This window comes from Copadichromis virginalis, linkage group LG19 (genome assembly GCF_057382275.1).
Source record: "Copadichromis virginalis isolate Kocher_CV1m ecotype Utaka linkage group LG19, C_Virginalis_male_GT1.1, whole genome shotgun sequence".
NCBI classification, from domain to species: Eukaryota; Metazoa; Chordata; class Actinopteri; order Cichliformes; family Cichlidae; genus Copadichromis; species Copadichromis virginalis.
In genome coordinates, this window is record NC_140636.1 from 20,210,980 (window position 1) to 20,232,793 (window position 21,814).

The 21,814-nt window shown below is 40.4% G+C and overlaps 4 protein-coding genes across 10 annotated transcripts in view; 2 read left to right on the forward strand and 2 right to left on the reverse strand.

The window, feature by feature from the left end:
• The window catches only part of wdr43 (WD repeat domain 43), a 20,495-nt gene extending 13,107 nt beyond the window's left edge, over positions 1-7,388 (reverse strand). The window contains exons 1-7 of the mRNA XM_085442456.1: positions 7,129-7,388; positions 6,096-6,230; positions 5,778-5,899; positions 2,311-2,431; positions 1,999-2,117; positions 1,786-1,888; positions 1,432-1,496 (exon numbers count right to left, since the gene is read on the reverse strand). Coding sequence (XP_085298582.1) covers positions 1,432-1,496; positions 1,786-1,888; positions 1,999-2,117; positions 2,311-2,431; positions 5,778-5,899; positions 6,096-6,230; positions 7,129-7,335 — 872 coding nt within the window. The 5' untranslated portion in view covers positions 7,336-7,388. The remainder of the gene's footprint in view (positions 1-1,431; positions 1,497-1,785; positions 1,889-1,998; positions 2,118-2,310; positions 2,432-5,777; positions 5,900-6,095; positions 6,231-7,128) is intronic.
• trmt61b (tRNA methyltransferase 61B) overlaps positions 1-13,492 on the forward strand; it is a 17,367-nt gene extending 3,875 nt beyond the window's left edge. Inside the window, exons 1-8 of one of the 6 annotated variants that reach the window (XM_085442458.1) lie at positions 7,422-7,476; positions 9,767-10,617; positions 10,713-10,815; positions 11,725-11,915; positions 12,041-12,132; positions 12,685-12,887; positions 12,966-13,034; positions 13,127-13,492. In XM_085442458.1, coding sequence (XP_085298584.1) covers positions 9,865-10,617; positions 10,713-10,815; positions 11,725-11,915; positions 12,041-12,132; positions 12,685-12,887; positions 12,966-13,034; positions 13,127-13,161 — 1,446 coding nt within the window. In that variant the 5' untranslated portion in view covers positions 7,422-7,476; positions 9,767-9,864 and the 3' untranslated portion in view covers positions 13,162-13,492. Of the gene's footprint in view, positions 1-7,421; positions 7,477-9,596; positions 9,711-9,766; positions 10,618-10,712; positions 10,816-11,724; positions 11,916-12,040; positions 12,133-12,684; positions 12,888-12,962; positions 13,035-13,126 lie in introns of those variants that run through there. The other 5 variants (XM_085442457.1, XM_085442459.1, XM_085442460.1 and 2 more) reach the window with 5 other exon arrangements.
• spdya (speedy/RINGO cell cycle regulator family member A) overlaps positions 13,239-21,814 on the reverse strand; it is a 20,412-nt gene continuing 11,836 nt past the window's right edge. The window contains exons 1-7 of one of the 2 annotated variants that reach the window (XM_085442463.1): positions 16,297-16,430; positions 15,413-15,674; positions 15,264-15,322; positions 15,098-15,183; positions 14,783-14,954; positions 14,351-14,561; positions 13,239-13,741 (exon numbers count right to left, since the gene is read on the reverse strand). In XM_085442463.1, the coding sequence (XP_085298589.1) occupies positions 13,683-13,741; positions 14,351-14,561; positions 14,783-14,954; positions 15,098-15,183; positions 15,264-15,322; positions 15,413-15,626 (801 nt within the window). In that variant the 5' untranslated portion in view covers positions 15,627-15,674; positions 16,297-16,430 and the 3' untranslated portion in view covers positions 13,239-13,682. Of the gene's footprint in view, positions 13,742-14,350; positions 14,562-14,782; positions 14,955-15,097; positions 15,184-15,263; positions 15,323-15,412; positions 15,675-16,296; positions 16,431-21,814 lie in introns of those variants that run through there. The other variant, XM_085442464.1, reaches the window with a different exon arrangement.
• Positions 17,531-21,814, forward strand: part of pcare1 (photoreceptor cilium actin regulator 1) — a 4,426-nt gene continuing 142 nt past the window's right edge. Inside the window, exon 1 of the mRNA XM_085442455.1 lies at positions 17,531-20,886. Coding sequence (XP_085298581.1) covers positions 17,555-20,886 — 3,332 coding nt within the window. The 5' untranslated portion in view covers positions 17,531-17,554. The remainder of the gene's footprint in view (positions 20,887-21,814) is intronic.

The following is a 21,814-nucleotide window of genomic DNA, read 5'->3' on the forward strand; positions in this document are numbered from 1 at the left end:
TTTTTGTGAAGTCTCCCGACTCATTGAGCGGTGCCAATGACCAACCAATCGGTGGCGTGCTGTCTGACGACGTCACATTTTAGTACCTGCTCAGGTCACTTGGAACCCTGGCCGAGCAGGTACTATTTTAGTACCTGGTACAGGTATTATGACCTAATGGAAAACCCTGAAAACCTTGGCAAGTAGGTACTAATGGAAAAGGGGCTCCTCAGCTACAAATGCACCAATTTTCAGGGTTCTAGACTAATTTTTCAAAAGGATGGCACTGGTGCCACAAAGTCTAGATAAAGTGGAACAGCAGTCTGTTTTCTATTGAAAGGGCCATTTAGGCAGTCTGGCTTGCTTGCTGTAGGATCTCTTTTAGATGTGGTCCTTTTGAGGGACCTTGAAAAACTGCAGGGTGGAGATTGACGCTGACGGGTGTAACTGAACAATTAGCAACAGAAGTTACACAAAGTCCTCTGTGAGCCAGTCTTCTCTCAAACATCACAACCAATGACTTGGACAAAAACAAGCTGCAAGAAAGCAACCGGCTTTTGGAGGGTTACTTGGACACTTAATGTTGAGATTACAGTAAATCCATTCATTGTTGTGCTCGTTTTAGTGAACAATAAAAGCTCTTGTAAAACTGACACCTTGTGGGCTGGTGGATCCTTGATAGATCCTTGAAAGTAAAAGTCAAGTTCATCCACCACGGAGTGACTAACTGCTTTTTTGATGACTATTAGCAGAAAGGGGGCCGAGACAATGTGAGCTCTCCTGTGATGGCCAGAAGGAAAAACTGAACAAATGTATGTATTGTATCGTTTAAGAATTTCTGATCGGAAACATTTAAAACACATCTTTCTAAAGAGTAGAATTTAATGTTTTTTATGCTTAAATTTTGCTTGGCAGCTCTCCAGTTTGCACTATTTGTGCAGTGCAACTCATTCTTCTCTTTATTGCTTTCAGCCAAGGACACTCTGCTACCTGCTCGTGTCAAAACACACATTTATTTATTAATTTTTCATGCTGCCCTTCCGTTTCACCCTGTTCTCTCTTGCTTTCTCTGCATCATTTTGGATCATTTTATTTTTGGCTGTCTCACTTTTACTAGCTTTTTAATCTCAGTGCTAGTGTTAATGCACATGCAAATGTTGGTCTTATTACGCTGCAGTCAGTCCATACTTTCCTGCCTACCCATGGCTCTACTGCAGTCTATGGTTTGATAAATGCAGTCAGGATTTTTTTTTAACCTGTCCACTTTGCATTTGTATAAGATCAAAGATTGTAGGAAGCCACTTGGATGTAATAAACAATGTTATAAACAATGAAAAGTGCAACACAGCCTCTCTTGAGCAGAAGATGAATGCTTATTGCCGAAATATTTCATCCCATTACCCTGCACTGCCGTACATTGTCTTGTATAAAACTAGTGTTTTAGAAACCTACCCATTTAAAAAGTGCTCAAAGAGGTGCAACTGCCCATCCTTACACACCACTGCCAGCCTCACTGCCTGTAAAACACACAAAAAAGCCCAAAATGTTCACACACGAGAACTAACATGAAAAAATATTTAAGAACAAAAGTTCTAACAGAAACGCAGTACAGAAGACACGTTTTAGCAAATGCTTTGAATCATTAAATTCTAAGCGTTTGCTAAAAAAAACGTATGAATATTTTCTCATTTCCTAATTAAGAAAATTATCAACATAGAGCCTACGACTCTGTTTCAAGTTATTATCTTTTACCCTGTTAAAGACCAACTGCAAGTAATTTAACATACAGGAGAAGTAATGCATTACCTCTTCCTTGCTGTTGGATGTAACGAGGTCAATGTGCTGCGGCTCATCCGTCAGTGTGAAGGACACCACTGAGTTCTTGTCTTTTCCATCTTCTCGTACTTGCCTTCAGTAAGATAGCTTTGAATTAAGTCATGCAAATCTGACTGCAGTGCATTTTCATACATGCACTTAATTACACAACATCAAACATACTAAAATCAACTCTGCACTTACCATACACTGAGCAGTCGATCATGGGCAGCACCTGACAGAAAGTAGAGGCCATTGCTGTCAGGGGGTCGTGTGGTGGCAAAGCGCAGGGTCGTCACAGCCGTGGAGTGGCCTGTGAACTTCTGCAAGGAAAAAGACAAAAACAAAAAAAACAGCTGAGTTCAGGTCTAAGTAAAGCACTATTATAACACTATAATACAATACTGACTCTTCTGGAGTGTGACTAACATATCTGCATTAAAACCAAGTTTATTAGGTGACTTATGTCTAATAATAATTTTTTTTTTTTTTTAAAGAATCTGGAATTTAGCTCACCCTGTAAACTTCCTTGGTGTCCAAGTCCCACATCTTTATTATGTGTCCAGCTGACAGCAGCAGTTTACCATCAGGGCTCACACACAAACTGGTCACCGCTGCATGGTCTGCCTTCCACTTACTGTGAGAGAGACGATGACAATTTTAGGTTCACTACTAGCTTTTCCCATAAAACAACTTAATCGGGGCAGGCTTCCATGATATATTAACATCTACCACACACATCTAGTGGCTCATTTTGGCACTCCCCCCTCCATTTCTTAGACTTTTTGTTTTGTAGCTGTCCTCATTCAGCTGCTTCTCCAGAGAGAATCTTGTCCTGCAGTCATACATATTTCAAGTCCCGTATTTAGGACTACATCTTCTAGTTCTCAATCCACTCTGGAGAGCCACTGTGAGCAAGGCCACTAACCAGAACCTGCATGAGGCAGAGTACTGTCATGTGTGAGTATGTGAAGCTCGCTGAAGAGAAGAACAAGACCAACTGCAGTCCAAGGCAGTGAAGCTTGAGCTCATCTGCAGGGTGAAAGACTCATTGGAGAGGCAGCTGACTACATCTCCTAAGTTTAAGTTTTTTTCATGCTTTCTTTTTGATGTCATAGAAACCACATTAAAGCACTTTCCTCTCCTCTTTCCTCGTGATCAGCTTTAAATATCAGCAGCCCATTCAACCTTTTAAAAACAGCAAGAAAAAAAACAACAACACCCTTTTCTTATCCCTTAAATCACAAACTGCTCTAGTGAGCACAGAGTGAAAAACCATTTAAGTCTGAATGAAATTGAAAGTCTTTTTAAGGTTAGCAAAGATCGATGTGGAAAGCTGGACCTGAATGGCACTTGCACCACTTTGACAACCTTCAGACAGCTGGCCACACAACAACCAAAGTAGAGATGGCACGATACCACTTTTTTATGTCCGATACCGATATCATAAATTTGGATACCGATATGAATCCGATATAATGTTTTTTAATCAACAAAACTGTTTTTTAAAATATCTTGCTGCATTTTGCAAGTCTGCAAGTTCATACTCAAGTTTAAAACAACAACTACACTAAAGCTATTCTGTTATACCTGTATACAAAAAAAATATTTCATAGTTCAGCAATACTGATCAATCTAATAAACTTAAACCTACACCATCCTCCCTATTCTGGTATTTTAAAGAGTACTTAGCGTAAATATTAAGCAACCTAACTAATAGGGTTCCAACTCCCAGCAACAACAAAAATAAATAAAGAAAAAATAGGGAACCACCCCTCACGCTCCACCTCATGATGCTTAATCAACGTAATCAACCTTAATTTGATGCAGTGTGAAAAAAAATGTACAGAAATCAATTATTTTTCAAGAAATATTAAATAGATTCAACATCTTTCTTCAGCAAAATTGCAGACTGCACAGATGGTACCTTCCCAAAGGAAAATGTACTATAGCTTACTAGGGTATATATATATTAGACTTAATAGTCACTATATACAGTAATTGACTTCTATTCATTTTACATCAAATTAAAACTCTGGGTGTCAGATAATTATTTATTAAAAGCTCGACATTTTAAATGAGAATAAGAAAGAAAAGTATGTCTTTGTGCCCCCTTTTCCCAGTTAATGCCCTATCGGCCCCCCTGGCTAAACTTTGCTAGATCCGCCCCTGCACAGTTACCAGCCGTCAGCTACGTAGAAAAAGATCCTGGTGTAGAAAGTAATATTAAATAAATTGTAACAACAGCTTATCAAGCTTAAACGTGCTGCTGTTGTTCAGCCGCTGGTTTGCTCTTTCTGGTGCAAAGTGGACCAAAAACAAACGAGAGACAGACTCGCGACAGAAAAGCCGATCAGCTGATCATTAAGCAGTTTCACGATTGAAGTAGCAGCCGGAGAGCGAGAGGCAGTCGCTCGTTAAGCTTAACGTGGGAATGCTTTACAAACATTCAGAGATGGACTTACACACTTGCTTTACTTCTCTCGGGGATAACTTTGTCGGAGATGAAATGCCAGGTTGCTAGCGAAGCTCCAAATGCTATCCAGACCACCGACAGGTCCCGCATGCCACAGCTGCTCTATCACGTGATGCATACTGCTCCGACGTTCTGAGGCGAGTTACGGCGTGTTGCAAGTTTTGTGAGGTGCTTTCGTGATATTTAATGGATCGGATTACATTTTTTATTTTTCTCCGATATCCGATCCAGTAATTTAGGTCAGTATCGGACCGATACCGATACGTAATATCGGATCGGTCCATCTCTAAACCAAAGTAGAACTCGTTTGGTTGATGCAAGCAGTTAAACGAAATGCTCCACTAACTGCACCAACAAAAAGAAGATAATGACTTGTGAAGTGTGATGTGTGAGAAACACCTTGGTGTTTTCTATCACTGCATTATTCTTTCTCCTACTGAAGTGATGAACCTAAAAAGTTTATGGCCAACAGCATACTATTTACTGGTGCTCTCTCCTAATAACAGCAAGAAACAAACACTCTCCAACCCACTTTGTGCACCTCGAATGGGCTTTACTGAGCATCAAGTGAAGATTCATGGTGGCATTAGTGCTCATGATTGTTGCTGCTGACTGTGCCTGTGTAGCTAATATATCTGTCACCAGACAAGAGGCTTTCATGATGAAATATAGTGATAGTAAATGTCTGATGGTATAACGTTCAATGATGCTGGTGTATTTTAGGCCTTGGTGGGTCTGTGAAAGACAGGCATGCTTAAGCTGGAACCACATTCTTACTTTTCTCACCACCAGTGTTGTTTCTACAGGTGGAAAAACAAGAAAACAATGTCCTTTTGGAAACAGTGCAATTTTAAGAGGTAATATTACAATATACGCTCTATGTGAAGGATAGTTTAGTGTCAAAAATATAAACACTTTAAGAAGGACATGATTTATACCCAGAATGTGACATCCTTTTTGAAAAACAGATTTTCAGGTGTGAACTCTTCAAGTGTTTCTCACAAACAAACTTGCAATGTCACATAGATGTATTTAGAACTTCTCTTAACATTCAAGTGTTTACAGATGTCTTTTTATGCTTCTAAAGTACTGTCTTGTTTAAATGTAGGAAGCACTTCAAGTCCAAATGTGTTAAAGAAGCCTGTGACAGTGAGCATGACACCGTCCACCACCGTGTTGGACTGTTCTTTTCTAACAGTTCTGGCTGCACAAAGACAATTTCTGACAAATACATTACTAGATAACATTGTGTGACTTTAAAGGGATATCTATTAAACAACCTAAAACAGGTTTTTATAAAACAATGGCAACTAATTGTATTATAGCTGAAAAAACTGTGTTGCAGCATGAACAAATAAAGAGAGCCTAAATAGCAAATATCAGAAATAATTTTCAGGCTAACAAACCAGTTTTTAACCAGTTATCATTACAGGAAATGTATTGATCAGTGATTGGTCATTTGTTCTTGGTTTAAACAAACTATCCCAAAGAGAAAGTAGTTACTGACCTTCTTGTCTTGCCAGTCTGCAAGTCCCACTCTACAATGTTTGTGTCATCTGAACCACTGTATAATAAGCTTTCTTCAGGGTGCCACTGGACACAGTTCACTCCTCCACTGTGGGCTCCATCCTGGCACACAAATTGCACAGTTAGCAACTGTAAACAACTAGTCCTATTATATTGGGGAAAAAAAGTGAGTGTAACACTAAAAAAAATATTAACTCTGACAAAAGACAGAAATACAAAGAAAAACATAACATTTTTCATCCTGCATAAGGTTGCAAAGAAGCGATTCTTTGCAAACCATGTAAGGTCCCAAACTTACCAGGGTGCAATGCAATGCTCCCTTTGCTGTACTATAGATGAGCACAGTTCCAGCTGCTGTGCCCATGGCCAACAGGTCTGCCTTCTCCTCCACCTGCACCGCCTCCGATTTCCTCTTCTTCCTCTGAGGCCCCTCCTGACACAAAGCATATTTAAGGTGATGATATTATACATAATGTAAAGCAATTAGAATTAATAGAATTTCTTTCAGGTCCTGGTATCAAGTCAACACTAACATATAATCAAAGCCAGGAATCTGTATGGGGACTGAAAACAGGACCAGTGCATCACTGAATACGGCGGCATTAGTGCCTAGTACTAACGTTCCACATATTAAACCAATTCTACGGCAGCACAGTGACTGCTAAAAGAATAACTGCAAACAATTTCTCGTCTTAATGACATTTAAAAGAATCATAAAACTGAATCCGAGAACAGAAAACTAGTTTTCTAATCTCAGTTATCATCCGTGGATTTAAAACTGCAGTACTTTCAGCGCCCAATTTATGTTTACTTTGGCCTCGTAACAAACTTTTAACAAACTACCCCTCGATAAACTGAGGTACAGCTAGCGGACCCTGCTTCTAGAAGTGTCATGGTGGCACGCTCCGCTGAGCTGATGCTAACTTCAATAACTCGTTAATTCACCATAATAACCATTTAAAAACAAAGAAAAACATCTTTTTTAGTTAAAGTCGCCACTTTCAGAGTTTTTCAGACTAACTTCGCCATAATATACGAAATTAAGACATGCTCGTCATTTGCTTGGACCACCATGTGGGACTAACATGTGCGTTCTTCGCAGCTGTGGAAAACTAGCGAGCTGCTAACGTGGCTCCGCCGCTAACCACGTCTGTCAGCTCCGTAAAGCATTTCAAACGGCAAACGCCAGGGCCTTCCGCGCTGAGTAAAAACTTCACTCTTTGAAAAGTAACACTTCTCTCGATTTAACAACTGCTCCTTTATATCACGTTGTCAAATGCGGCTTTATTCGGGCCTCGCTAGCTGCTGACGCTAACAACAGCCTCACGTACCTTGACTGTCCGGCATGGTCCCCAGGCTATGCACGTACAGGTGGCACTCAGATGAGCTGAAGGCACGTATTCCTGGTGAAGTGTTTTACTATCTGTGTTCCAAATTCGAAGTCTGCCATCCTGGGCACACAGCGCTAAGAACTGTCGTGATTTAGGTGAAAAAACGCAGGGTAGCTGCAGCGAAGAACTGCCACCGTCAGCCGCCATTTCTGAAGCGCTACTTGCGTCTGCGTGCGTGCGCCGTGGTGTACACAACCCACGTGTGGCCCTCTGAGCACATGCGCACTTTGTCCCAGCACCTCCCACTCGCTTCGTATTACGTTCTTCTTTGGGTTTTCCCGGCAGCAGGTAACATTTCAGGTTGCGTTACTGCCTCCTAGTCGTCAATAACTAACTGTTCACACTTTATGATTTCTTACAGTGCAGCAATTAGCCCGAAAAAACACTTCTCATCAGCCGAGTCTCCTCAGTCAAGTAGACCTTTAACCCTGTTCGTATCGACCTAATCTTTGCAGCTAACCACTGCTCTGTTCAACAGTCATTTCTCTTGCCAAATATCAGTGCAAGAGCCAGCAATAGTCAGGATCTATCCGCTAGAATTCCTTGCTGTTTCGTGTCGGTTTCCTGTTTCCTCTTACTACTCTTTATTTTGTATTTCATGTGTCTTAGTGGTACTAATCAAGTATTTTTTTCGATTTCGTGCGTATAAAATGATCAAAGATAAAACAGAAATGTTGCTGTGAGACAAACCACGGTAGCATTGTGCTGTATTATTAATACAGCATGTTCAACATTAAAAAAAAGTGACATATATATACACTGGGATAACTATTTTGTTTCAGTTTATAATTAAAAAAAGAATATATCTCTTCCTTTTTTAATCAATGGTAAATAGAATAAAAATGAATTAAATGTATGATTTTAAATAATAGCTCTTTCTTTTTTTTAGCCACCACATATCTGTAGGGCAGCGTAAATACAGAAATCTTGTTCCTTCCAGACAACAAGCAGGTTGATTTATGCTGTGTTCATGTTTCCCTCCAAAGCAAGCATATCCTTAGTTGTAAATATCAGCCTTTACAATCGGTCAATGCATTTACTTGTACTGACAAAATAGGTCGTAACTTGGGTGTTCCCATTTATTTTACAACTACCTATAAATAACACAATTTGTAGGGTACTTATCTCTGTATCATCCTATAGGATCCTCATATCCCCACACTGTAAATTTCTCCCAAGGCTCTTGAATGCATCACCAACAAATGAACTCATCCAGTGTACATGTCCACATTCAGGTTTATATATGCAAGTTCATAAATAATAATAATGATACAGCTTTTTTGCTGTAAATAACATAAACTCAACACAAATTTTCAAAATATTAATGTCATATGAAATTAAATGTCAAGAAGACAGAAATTTTCCTTTTAGACGTGTTACTGTTTGAAGTTATTTTCACCTTAAAAGTTGTTCCAAATTTGCAAATTCTACAACTGACAGCTCTCAAGCACTCAGTTTTATATTCTCAGCTGTAGAACAGGCTGTCCAATGATGTTAATGTTTTAGGTTATTACTTAAAACATTAGATTACTAACTTACGTCTTTTAATTTTTTCTTATGAGTACTAAAATACTAAAGTCAAGCGTTGTATTTTCATTAAATAATTATTTTAAGTTTCATTGTTTGCCCATTTTTCCTCCTTTTATTGTGCTGAACATCATGTGTATTCAAAAATTAACAACAAATGGCAGATTATTTCGCACCGACCAATAACACAGGCTAATATATAATAAGTAAATTCAAAGATAAAAACCCAAAATAGATTCAACTTGTACAAAGCAATAAACCAGTAAAAGGGGTCAGAGCTAAACTAAAAATACATTTTTAATTCGTTTTTAAGAGAATAATTTGTGGGATGCTTCATTTTAGACTAAACAGCTTTAAATAACTTATCAAGTAGTGCTGATCACGCATCTGTGTGACTTATAAACTTGAAATTTTGAGATACCCAACTCCAAATATCAAGTTATGGATTGCATCCCCTCGTGGCAGAAACAAATTTCCATACTATACACATCATTGACAAACCTACATTTGTGAATTATTTTTTTTCCAAATAAAACAAAATTGTTAACGTAAGTTCAACTTTTCTATTCATTAAAATGATTCTCGTTCTCCATTTAAATAAATCTCCTGTTGTTGAAAACATTTTTATTGTGAAATTTAGTGTGAAATTAATTATGCTTGTAAAGTAGAGCGAAAACTGTCGATGGAAACGGTTTGAAAGATAATCCAAAGAGTTCAAAGTCACACCGTAATAAAAAGTCTATTCATCGAAAAGTTTGGAATATTAAATTAGGCGTGATGATACAAAATTACATTTTATTTTACATTTTTAAATCATAGTTGAATGAGGCATATAAGTTACAACATCGCCCTCTGCCGGTAGATTTTAATCATTACAGCAGTCGCCTAATTGTGACGTTGTACACATGTCAGTGTCCAGCATGGTGTCCTCCTTGAGTCTGTAAACAGCCTGGTTATCGAGAAACGGATGTAAACTGATTGAAAGCTTTTACAGCGTAAGTTCCATTTAAGCAGCCTTTAATGTTTCTTTGCTCTGGCTTTTAATCCGCAGGTCTACACGCTGTTTGTGTCATTCTAGGTTTTTCTGCTTTCTTTACTGGATGGGATCGACACCACAGCTTCCACCTTGTCACTTTTTTGAATGTCGCAATGGCTTTGAAAGTCGCGCTCCACAGACTTGTGTTTACGCACAGAACGCTGACAATTTGGGCATCCAGTCAGAGACACAGCCGGCACAGGGATTTACTTGTGAATCTCAGTGAAAGTGTCAGAGACACAAGAACTTTTTCAGGTGCTGCTGTGAAGCGTAACGATAATAAGGAGGGCACCTCCGACTATTCACGCCTGAGTACCAAGGTGACATCCAGGAAGAGGAGACCTCTGTCCCCGCTGGAGAGGATCAGTGGCCTGCTGCCCCAGGACGCATTGAGCCCTGAGGTGATGCAGCTGAGAGAGCAGGAGTCAGATAAGGGGGCAGAGATCCAAGGATCAGTCCCAAATCGCACGCAGGTAGAAGTTGGGGATGAGGATATCGTTAAAAAGTCTGAACATGAGGCTCACAGTCCACCTGTTGGAGCAGAAGAGTTGGACACCGGCTCAGTTCATCACCGGGAAAAGCAGGTGTGGGCGGCTCTGCCCGGGGAAAGGTTGCTTACCTGTGGAGAGCTGCTTGTTGCAGAGTATCGCAGAAAGAAGCGCGTGGAATTCAGGAAGATGTTCCAGCTGCAGACAGGGGCCCGTCTGGAGAGCAGCTGGGGGGTCATACTGCACAATGACATTGCAGGGCAGCCAGCAGGGCTGTTTCTGAAGACCCACCGGGGGGTCCCCATCTTTATAAGGCGAGCTAGTTTGGAGGATTATGTGCTGTGTATGAAGCGGGGACCTGCAATTGCCTACCCTAAGGTAGAGAGCAGTAAATGAATGATATATGTACACAGTTGCCTTTCAGCTTCAGAGTTTTCTGACAGATAATCTATTGAATGTTTTTCTTTCCTCAGGATGCAGCTTCTATGTTAATGATGATGGACGTCACAGAGGGAGACTGTGTCCTGGAGTCAGGATCTGGATCGGGGGCCATGTCTCTATTCCTGTCAAAAGCAGGTTTGAACTCGTATATGGAAGCACGATCACCAGTTTCGCTACACACAGAAGTTGATAGCAGATTGTTTTTCTCTTCCATTTGACATATCTGGATATGCAGGCAGGTGATAAAATGAAAGAATTTCACTCAATTTCACTAGCCGGGACCACACCCTCAAATATGATTGGGCAAAATTTTTTGAAAGAGAATGGAAGTTGGAGTGAGCAAAGAACTCAGTGAGGGTCTGGTTCCGATAAGAGAAGGTGAAAACTAAGAAAGGCGTGGGGAGGGTGAGATTTGGAAATGTGAATTAATGATCTCCCAAAAGTGTCTGTTTTTATAAATTCAAAGTGGCTTTACTTAAAATAAATCAACAACATAAGCTACAGTTATTATTCGAATTCTTTTATCCCCCCACATAAACAGACTAAATGTTCAAATGGTTAAATAATTTAGCTACATCTCAAATTTAAGCAAAATAAGCCCATTCATTACACTAATCACAAGAGGATATAAACTGTACATTTCTGCTCAAAACCCCAAAATAAAAAATAAAAAAGTAGAAAAAAAGTAAACACAATGGCCTTGTGCTTCCATAAGGTAAAAATTAATAGAAGATTTACAGCAGACTGACACATTAAATGAACACAAAGCACATATTAAATGAACAGTTTTATGTGAACTGATTTTATAATAAGGCAAAGATGAAGGGTGACAGCGTGGATCAAATTTCCATTTGAACTGCTGTCCAGGGAACGACTCAACTTCTCAAGTGCTGACTGTCCTCATTAATCTTTATGAAAACCAATAAAAGTCAAATCTGTGATGTGAAGGAAAGTGGTGGATGTCACATTTCCTCAGGGAAAAAATCATTTAGACAAAGTGTAACTGCTTGCTGTGGAGCCTGATTATGTTTTTGTTTTCCCCAGTCGGCTCTAAGGGCAGCGTGCTGAGCGTAGAAGTCAGGGAGGATCATCACAGGAGAGCTGTGCTTAACTACAACCGCTGGAGGACATCATGGAGTCTGCGACGAGGGGAGGAGTGGCCCGATAACGTCCAGTTTCACAAGGCTGACCTCTGCACAGCCTCTTCGCTCCTTGCTGGTCGGGGATTTCATGCGGTCAGTGTCGGGTTGAAATGTTCCTCATTTGTAACATTTTTTGTCCTTCTATCAGTACAACACCACCTGAACACATCATTGGTTAGACGTAGATCTGATTATCAAGTGGATAATTTCTACTGCAGGTTGCTCTTGATCTGATCAACCCTCACCTGGTTTTACCCACTGTGATTCCACATCTCCACCCCGGAGCTGTGTGTGCCGTCTACCTCGCCAAGTATGAAGCTCGACCGTGTCATTTTCTACTTATAAACTAAATGTAGTTTATTCCTCTCACCCCAGCAGATTTAGACATTTTTTTTCGTCACTATGTAATATTACCTGCTTGGTTACATTTTCTAGAGAAGTGGAAAACTTGCAAAAGAAGAAAAATTTGTTGTAGATCCAGATTTCTATAGTTTAGCTGTGAAACTGGCCTTAGCACAAGAAGGGCCCATTGGAAACAGCTATTTGCTTTCTGAAGCGAAACACTTTTCTCTTGGCTGAAATTAGATGAAGACAATACTACTATTGTTATATCGGTATGTTTCATATCAAGTCAGAACCAGGAGAATGTTAGCTTGGCACAAAGAATAGACACAGGAGAAAACAGCCCGCCTTGATCTGTCTGAAGGTACCAAAGCTAACCTGCTAGTATTTCCAGCACACATTAGCTAATTTATTGGAGACCAAATACGCTACAGCTTCTGTGCCATGAGGAAAAAATAACCTTTCAGAAATTAAAAATATTGGTCTTTTCTGCTCTGTTAACTGTGTCTATATACCACAGCATAACTCAAGTCACCGACCTGCTGGAAGGAGTTCGATGTTCAACACTCCCTTTACTGTGTGAACGCGTCATAGAGCTTCCACTCCGGGAATGGGTGGTGGCTCCAGCCCTTCAGAAGGATGGACGATACTGCAACAAGAAAGCCCAAATCCTGGATGAAAACCTAAGTCAGGACGGCGAGGCATCGGAGGAGAGTGACAAAGGTGATTAAAAGTAACACGGCAGAGTCTCACAGAGTCCCCTTGAGTATTTCCACTCAAGTTTGATTGTCATTTCAGAAGACCCCGACCCACCTTTTGGGAGTATCCCTTACATTGCTCGACCTCACCCTGAACAAATGAGCCACACAGGTCAGATGTTACCACGCATCTAGTCCCAGTATCAGTTATTGTATGATGATATAATTAAAAATATTAAATGTGTAATTTTTGCCTTTTTTCAGCTTTCCTGGTGAAACTGAGGAAGTGTGTGCAGTAACATTTCTACCTGTGGGGAAACCCTGAACACAGATTGTTACACATCAAATAAACTGTCTTAAAGAAGATAATAAAAAGTCAAAACTGATTTGTCCTTTAATGCAAAATTTGCCTTCTTAGTGAAAATGGCTCTGTGGCATAGTGAATATACAGAATCTGTGTGTGAGTAAAGAGCAACAGAACAGTTTAGTGTACTGAAGCAGGTTGCAATGAAGACTATGAAAATTCAAAAGTCTTGGATCATCAAACAGCACACTGGCAACACAACACCAATACAAACTACAAACAAACCCTTCTGTGTAACTGACAGCATCCAGTGCTTAACTCATTTACATCTGTGAAAAATAGTATGTGACAGAGTCCACAATAAGTTAAATAAATAAATAAATACCAACACAGGGCGACTTTTGAGGCGACTGACAAACTGGGGATTCAGACTTTTACTTCAGAGTAAAGTGCTATTAAATCCAGTAAAGGAAGCATTAACTGCTTGGTTGATTTAAACAGGAAGTCGCTGATGCTCTACTCATTAATCCAGTCCATGAAGGTGTTCAATGTCGACTTGCAGGAAGAGTCATTCCCTAAGAAAAAAAGATGGAAACATGTAGTTAGGTATGAGTTTAAATCTTAACTGCAGAGCTTTATCTGTATACATACGAGCACTGTAAATACGTGTCCTGTGTTCCTTATATTGTGGCTGAGTTGCTGTCGTTCCCAGTCGTTTCCACTTTGTTATAAAGCCACTAAAAGTTGACTATATAATATTTAGTAGCGAGGAAACTTCACAGCTGGACTTGTTGCACAGGTGGCATCCTATCACAGTACTACTTCACTGAGCTCCTGAGAGTGACCCATTCTTTCACAAATGTTTATAGAAGCAGTCTGCATGCCTGGGGCTATTGATTTTATGCAGCTGTAGCAATAGAAGTGATTGGAACATCTGAATTCAGTTATTTGGATGAGTGAGTGAATGATCCCACTAATCCACTTAGTGGGACAATAGGTTCAAGTGCAAAAAATACTAACATTATGCGTTTTTGTTGAAGAGGAAATTATTTCTGCAGTTTGGATTGCAGGGCTTCTTGAACGTTGGTTTTAAACTTAACTGGGCATCCTATACTGACCAGCTCTTTACACTATAAACCACACAGTAAACAGAGACACCAGCATTAGTTATATATACTTGGTACCTCCTTTGGGATTTGCACAGCTGAGCCTCTGGAGGGAGGAGGTGTGGCCTATTCTGGTGTCACGCTTACATAGGGAACAGGACACAGGTGAGGCATAGGGCCCACGGGGAAAACGGACACGGTCGCCATCATTATACTGCCGCTGGGCACCGCCATGGTGATCGGAACGCTGCCGCTGCCACACGAAATGAGAGGACACAATGGCCATCACCTGGAAGACCGGTCGAAGAAATAAATACAGCTCAAACAGAAAAAAATAACAAAATAAATAAATCACATCACTGCAAAACACACTCACAGACACTAGAGATGGAATGTCTGGCATTAAACCCAAGCAATAAAAATGGCACTGCGCAGCAAAAACAAGACCCTTAAAAATTCCCAGAGAAGCACCATTTATCAGTCTCCTCAGGCAATTATACTTGTGTGTACCTCTTCACAGCAGCGCCTGCTGACAGCAGCTCTGTACTCTATGCGAGCCCACAGCTTGTCTCGCTGCTCAAGGAAGCGGGGAAACAGTTTTTTCCAGTTCTTGCCCAGTGCCCACGGAAAAATTTCATACTTGCTCTCCTCCTCATCCTCCTCCATGGTGTTGGCAAGATACCTACAGGAGGAGAGCGAAAGCCGAGTTCAGGGCTGTAGGTTTGCCAAGAAATATCACATATAAAAGCAGAAGCAAACAAAGTTTCCTTTTCATGACAGAATATAATACAGAAGCAGGATTTTCAGGCTTTTCTCTGAACTTACAGTGCAATGAAAAAATTCTTTCTGGTGTATTCAGTACTAGTGAAGCAGGCCCTTTTGAAGTACACAAAGGTCATGGCTAGGAGGTACTGATGAAATAGAGGGGAAAGATGGTGTCACTTTAAAGCATAACAAAGTTTTGTAGCTTTCATCAAAGTAATAACTTTACCTTGTCTGTCAATTTATAGCAACCATCCACCCTTAGAAAGTCTTTTATCAGGTCATCCTCTGTAGACAAAGAGATGTTAATATATGAGAATTTAAACCAAATTTCACATTTTCTTGAGCGCATCCTGCTTTCTTGTTAGATCTATCTACCAAAAAGATGGAAATATGCTGCCATTTCCTGCCGCTGGACAACAGTTGACTGAGGCACTTTGGTAAAATACAGGTCACCCTGGTTTGACTGGATACTCCACACCACACCCCGGGTGTTCTGACCACGGTGTCTGCTGAGGCTGAGGTTTCTTCTGATTGGGCGAACATTTTTGCGTTTGACCCGAAGGGTAACAGAGGGAGGAGTTTTCATCATGCTTCAGCTTGAATCATCTGCAGAAAGGAGTCCTCTGGTATGTTATCACTGCAAATGAGAGAAAAAGTATGAGCAGTGAGCATCATCACTATAGACTGTCACTTTTTTTGGAGGGGGGGTCAAAGGGGTCCACTAAATTGTGCCAAATTCGAGTTTCTTACCATCATTTGCCCTCAAGACACATTTAAAGAGCTAAATGTTTCTCTCTTTTCAGACATTTTTCAAGAGGCAATGTAAAAATTAAATTATCTCAAAAATTACTTTAACTAAGGCCTTGGGGAGGGGTCTGCTATAGTGTCTCTATCAATACGAACTTTCACGAGCGTGACTAAAGCAAAACTAGAATGACACGTATGCTTAATTTCCCTAAATGATTTGGATTACCGCGTAGAAAAATGGGAACATTATTTAATAATGAATTTTTCCGAATAAGTTTAAAGAGTTTAAAGTGTTTAAAGTTTGGCAGGTTATCTGTACGTCATTAACAATAGGCAGTAAAAGAAAGAGAAAGCCCGCAGCTCTTCAGCAACACGAGCTATCAGCTAGCTAGAAAACTGACTAAAAAAAAAAAATCACTCAATTTAAGTGACGACTGTTTTTAGCGGCACAAAGAGACGCTAAAAAATTAAATAAGTATTGTTCTTATGAGAAGCTTTACTCTCATACTAACCAGCAACACGTTTTATAGGATGAAAGTGAGTATAAAGCAGTCGCTTCAGGACGCTGACCAGACGAGATAGTAGTTTGCTGTTGGCAGCTCTGGCAGTTTCTGGAGCGCGCTTCGAGATCTGTGCCAGCGGTGCACCTGCGCGCGAGGACGAGCACGCACTGGCGCCACGTTTTCTTTGCTTATGGCGATCTCTGTGTGGAGTTATTATTAACAAGCCAAACAATTTAAATATGAAGAATACTATATTAAAAACACACCAAGCACTTAGAGTGTAAAAATCACATATCAGTTTCTAATGACTTTTTCTCTTAATGAGATATTTGTTTTGTTATATTTCATTTTATTTTGTTGAAATAGACAACAAAGGCTACCAATCTACTTATTTATGCTATTTTTCTGTGTATTGTGGTTGTTTATTGTGTTTGAGTTACATTCAAGGTGCTGTAACAAATGATTATTTTACGTTGGGGATAACTGATCTTATATAAGGGAAACTTTTGCAAGTTAATTTGTAGGAGGCAAAATCACAAAGGAGTAAATCATGAACTTTATTTACTCTTACTTTATTTATTTAGTGTAGTAGTTAGTTTTGGTGGTTTGTTCTCACTTCATTTGATTGTTTAAGAAAGTGGCTGAAGGAAAGATGTGTAATACGCAACTATATTTGATTTAATGTTGTCAAATGTGGATAAAATAGAATCAGTGTAGCACATTTTCTAATTCTGATGAAAACAAAATGCTGTGTTTTTCTTTCTGTTTTTTTCTATTGGCTAAGTTAGGATGTATTGTTTTGCAGGCTATAAAAAACCCACCTGAAGCCAGCCTTCATTACCCAAATGAGCTTAAGTTCTTAGAAGTAGGTGAGTTTTATATGACTTAACGTGACATATGTGCAGGCTGAGGAGTTCACTGAAAGACTCACTAATCCTTTCAGCTGCTTGTCCTTCATAAGGTGCAGAGGGATGTTTTTTTTCCGAACATGCTCCAAGGAAATTTTATTAAACATGGCCACCAAACTGTGGATTTATTCTGTCTGTCTGTGACAGTTGGAAGCAATTCGTAAAATGGATTTATCCATGTTTTGTTTTGGCAGTCTACTTGCGGAAAGGGATCTTACTCAACGAGTCAACGACATTAGCCATCTGAAAATGACAGCTGGTGGCTAAGAATCTTTGCTATTTTTTTACACAATTGACTGCACTGTCTGTATTAGTGTTATCTAGGGAGAAGAGAGAAAAAAACACCCTGTACAGCAGAAATGGGTTGCTCACCATCTAAAGGTAACAATTTTGGCACTCTGGGTGCTATGAGGAAGGGGAGAATGCTACCCCCTGCACCTCAAGACAACCCCAGAGATCCACAGTTTGAAGATGAGGAAAATCATGTTTCATCTGGAGCTACAAATGGAGCTACAAAGGAAAAGAAGACAGGTGGACAAACCCAGGTACTTCAGAAAGAGTCACACATGACACCACAGAAAAAGAGGCTTGATACTGAGCAAGTGAATATGGAAGCAGTTAACATAGATAAGCTGGGGAATCAAGCAACAGAAAAAAGCACAGTATCACAGAGGAAAGAGAAACACAATGACAAACAGGATGTGGCAGACAAAAGGCTTAACAGGAAACCAAAGAAAAATGCCAAAGGTGCAAAAGTTCTTAAAAAGAAGGACAAAGACAAGCTATCTGAAGAGCACAAAGTGGACTTTCCAGAACCCTTGGTAATAGCTCACCAAGCTGCGTATGCCTTTTTGAATCCTAGCATAAACAAATATGATGTTTTGCTTGGACTCTTAGAACAAGCAGCTGAAACTCAGGTTTCTGTTCAGCCTATGGTTGCCTTCATGGCTCTACGTTACGAGGAAATAATTCAGGGACTAGAAGACATGGTGGAGGAGGGAGAAAAATTTTTAAAAGAAAATGGCGAACATCTTGCTTGGCCAAGCCAAATGAAAAATCTCTCATCCTCTACCCCTCTGAAGTCTGGCTCTCCCAATATCGAACCCCCACCGGATTTGTTGCAGCAGCTGCTTCAGTACACCACACAGAGAATGAGAAATGTGAGCCAGACTGTTGGAAGAATTGGGGACTGTGCTTTAGAAGAGGCAGTGGAGTATTTTGCCTCCGTTTCAGAGCTTTTAGAGGAGAAACTTAAAGTCAAACGTGCAACAGAGAGTAGGTTAATGCAACTCTTATCCCGCATTGAAATGGCCTCTCTGCACAAGCCTGGCCCAGAGGATTCAGCTCTCTTTAGTGAGGACAGTGGAATTGGGGCTGAGAATGAATCCCTTGCTGGATCTGAGAGACGCCAAAGACGAGAGAGTTGTGAGTCTACCGGGACAAATAGAGCTACTCCTGTCAGTCCTCTGCGAAGAGTGTCAAGGAGAAAGCTTCGGGGTCAAATAAGTCCTAGTGTGTCCCTTACCTCACTCAACTCACTAGGTTCTACATGTACCATAATGGCTAATGACCAAAGAGACTCATTGCTCGGATCTGTCTCCACAGAGTACGGGGAAGAGGATGTCAATGATTATGATGAGGTGGACAGAGATATAGGAGATATCCAAGAAGCAGTTCAAAAGCAATTTAATTGTTCTCCTGTAGACTGTAAGCTACAAGAACCTCGACGTTTATCCCCAAAGAGGATAGAAAATCCTCAAAATCTAGAAATGACTATGAAAATGAAAAATGCAATAAGTGGTAGGATACAGTTTGTATCGTCACAAAACCCTAGTTCTAAAACAAAGGCATCAACGAGCACAAAAACTAGCACACAGGATTGGACAGATGATGAGGTACGATCTCCAAGGAGGCCTCAAACAGCAGCAGCTGTACGAAAGGCACAAGTGAAAAAGACCCCGGTGAACAGGGGTCAGCGTTCCCGGTCAGCAGATTCCCTTCGGAGCAAAGGGGAAGATCCTACTCTTCTTGAACTAGAAAGGACCCAGAAAGATTTAAACCGGAGATTGCAGAGCATAAATAAAAGCAAAGAAGAAAAAAAAACAAGGACTGATCCTTTAAAACGAAACCAAGGAAACTCACCAGCACAATCTCCAGCAATAAATCAGAGACAGCCTTCATTAGAAAAGAAAAACAACCCCCAACCACCTAAAGACAAGGCAAGTCCTACAAAGTCCAATAGTAAAAAACAGGAGGCAACCAGTGAAGTTGATGATGATAAACAAAAAGACAAGAATATACCCAAGGGTCTTATAAAAGCCACTCCACCTCCTAGCCCCCCTTTATCACCCCAACCATCTTCTGGCCTTCACAGAGGTAGGAATTCAGTCAAAAAACTGATTGATACATTCAGTCAAGGAATAGAGGAACTAGAAGGTCCCAAAGTCCTGGGGCCTCTCAAAGGTGTGCGAAAATGTGGTGTTCCAGTGTTACCCGGTTTAGGAAATGTAGAAGCTGTGCTGACTGCTGGGATAACTAGCTGTAGGTCTGAATCTACAACATGTGAGAAAACAGATTTAGACCTGGATAGTCTTCCTCCACCAGCAATGGAAGTATTATTGGACAATTCCTTTGAAAGCGCTCAGAGTACATCAACTAGTGTAGCAGCAGATGGTGCAACAAAAGTAGGAAGATCACCTTTGTTGAAAAGGGGTTTAATATCACAACGATTGAAGGCCTCAGTTCAGTCAGTGACGGTACTGCCAAGCAAAGGAGGCTTACCACAAACCTCCAAACACATTTCCCCTGTTAGAGTGGAACAACAAGAGACATTTCCTCTGTCTAAGGTCAATCAACCAGATTCGGAAATCAAAAAGGATTCCTTATATCAGCAACTCAGAAAGAACATACAACTAAAACCCTCTTCAAACTCTCAGTCAGAGAAATTGTCAACAAGTTACGTAGGACCGTGTGTCACTCAAACAGAATTGAGAGACATACAAGATGGTGGTAACATTTCAGTGCCTGGATTCAACACCACAGCATCTTCTGTGCCTGCTTCGGTAGAGACTAGCCAAACACCTGCCACCCCACCTGTGTCTAGAGGGCGAATGTTGCCTTCCACACCTTCTACTCCAAGCAGCTTACATCGAAGACTTCCCAGTCCCCACAATTTCAAAAATCAGCCTACTCCACCCTCTTCATCTAGCCCCTCTCTTAACAGAACACTTCCTACACCACCTGCTCTTCAGAGGAGACTCCCCAGCCCACCCGTATCAAAGCAGAACATTTCGAGCTCAAACTCAGTCGCTTCATACCCTTTCAAAGCACCATCTCCCCCAGCTTCGCCAAAAGTACAAAGATGGTCAAGGGAAAATAGCAGTGAAGACTCATCAAGTGCTAGGACAATTAGTAATGCACGTTCAGTCTTCTGTCCCGTTTCTCTGTCCATGTTTGAAGCCCAGCCTTGTTCAGTAAGCAAGCCCCCGCAAGCATGGACCTCAACCAAAGTTTCATTCCTCTTACATACTTTTGAGACACGTGGGAGGACTCCTGCATCTGTCCATGGGCCACGACCCTTTATCAGACGTAGCCATTCAGACCGGAGGCAGAGTCTAAGTCTACCACAACAATCACAACGCATCTCAGTGGCTGAGACTTGTGGGAGTGAACCAGCGATATATTCACAGGGGTGAGATTTTACCACATTTGTACTTCTCTTAAATGATTATTCATGACTTTTGTTTGTTTTTTTGTTTGTTTTTTTACCTTAAATTTATATAACGTTCTGAGAGAAATTCTGGACAAATGCCCCTCTTTGGTAGGAGCTACCCTATTTTATTTTAAAAACACCTACTTGGTTATGGTTTTGGAAAGAAAACAGTATTAATAACATACATAACAATTAAGTGGCATGGGGTCCACTTGGGAAGCAATTAAAAGATTTTTGAATATCACAATATAATAAAAGCAGGGTGACAAGATTTCCTTGCACAGGATTTCTTTTCTTTGTCCTCCTGTCCCACACCTTGAAACAATGTTCCCTATTTTGAATGTTTTTGGAGGATATGCACTTTTCTAAATCATGGCTTTTACCTAATCCATGTAAAGGGACAGCTTTTTATTCAAGTTAAATGATGGTCTGTCTAATTCTGTAACCGTCAGGAAAAGTTAGACATGACCAAAGATTCACAAGCGTTGCAGATTTTGGTGATTCAGATAGAAACTGCTACAAAGAAAATTAAGCAGCAACATATATAATGACAGAGTTTTTGTCTTTTTTGGTAGACTTATTTTTCAGTTCATAGAGATTTTCTGATATGAAGTGATGCCACTCTTAGGCCACATTATCACTTAAAGAGTAATTATATTAAATATAAAAAATGCTTACATTGTAGGTGTCTCTCAAACAGAAGCTCATTCTCACGATACATTATGCAACAAATAACTCTCTGTACTTAATGCTACGCTCCAACCTCCCACTGATTTTCCCCTGCTGTTATTACTGTATTACGTTAGATTTATATAAAACATTTAATCTCTCGTACTTCACGAGTCAGTATTGCACCAAGTGACTCGGACTCACCTGGCCCAGTTACCTAATTGCTAATGACAACATT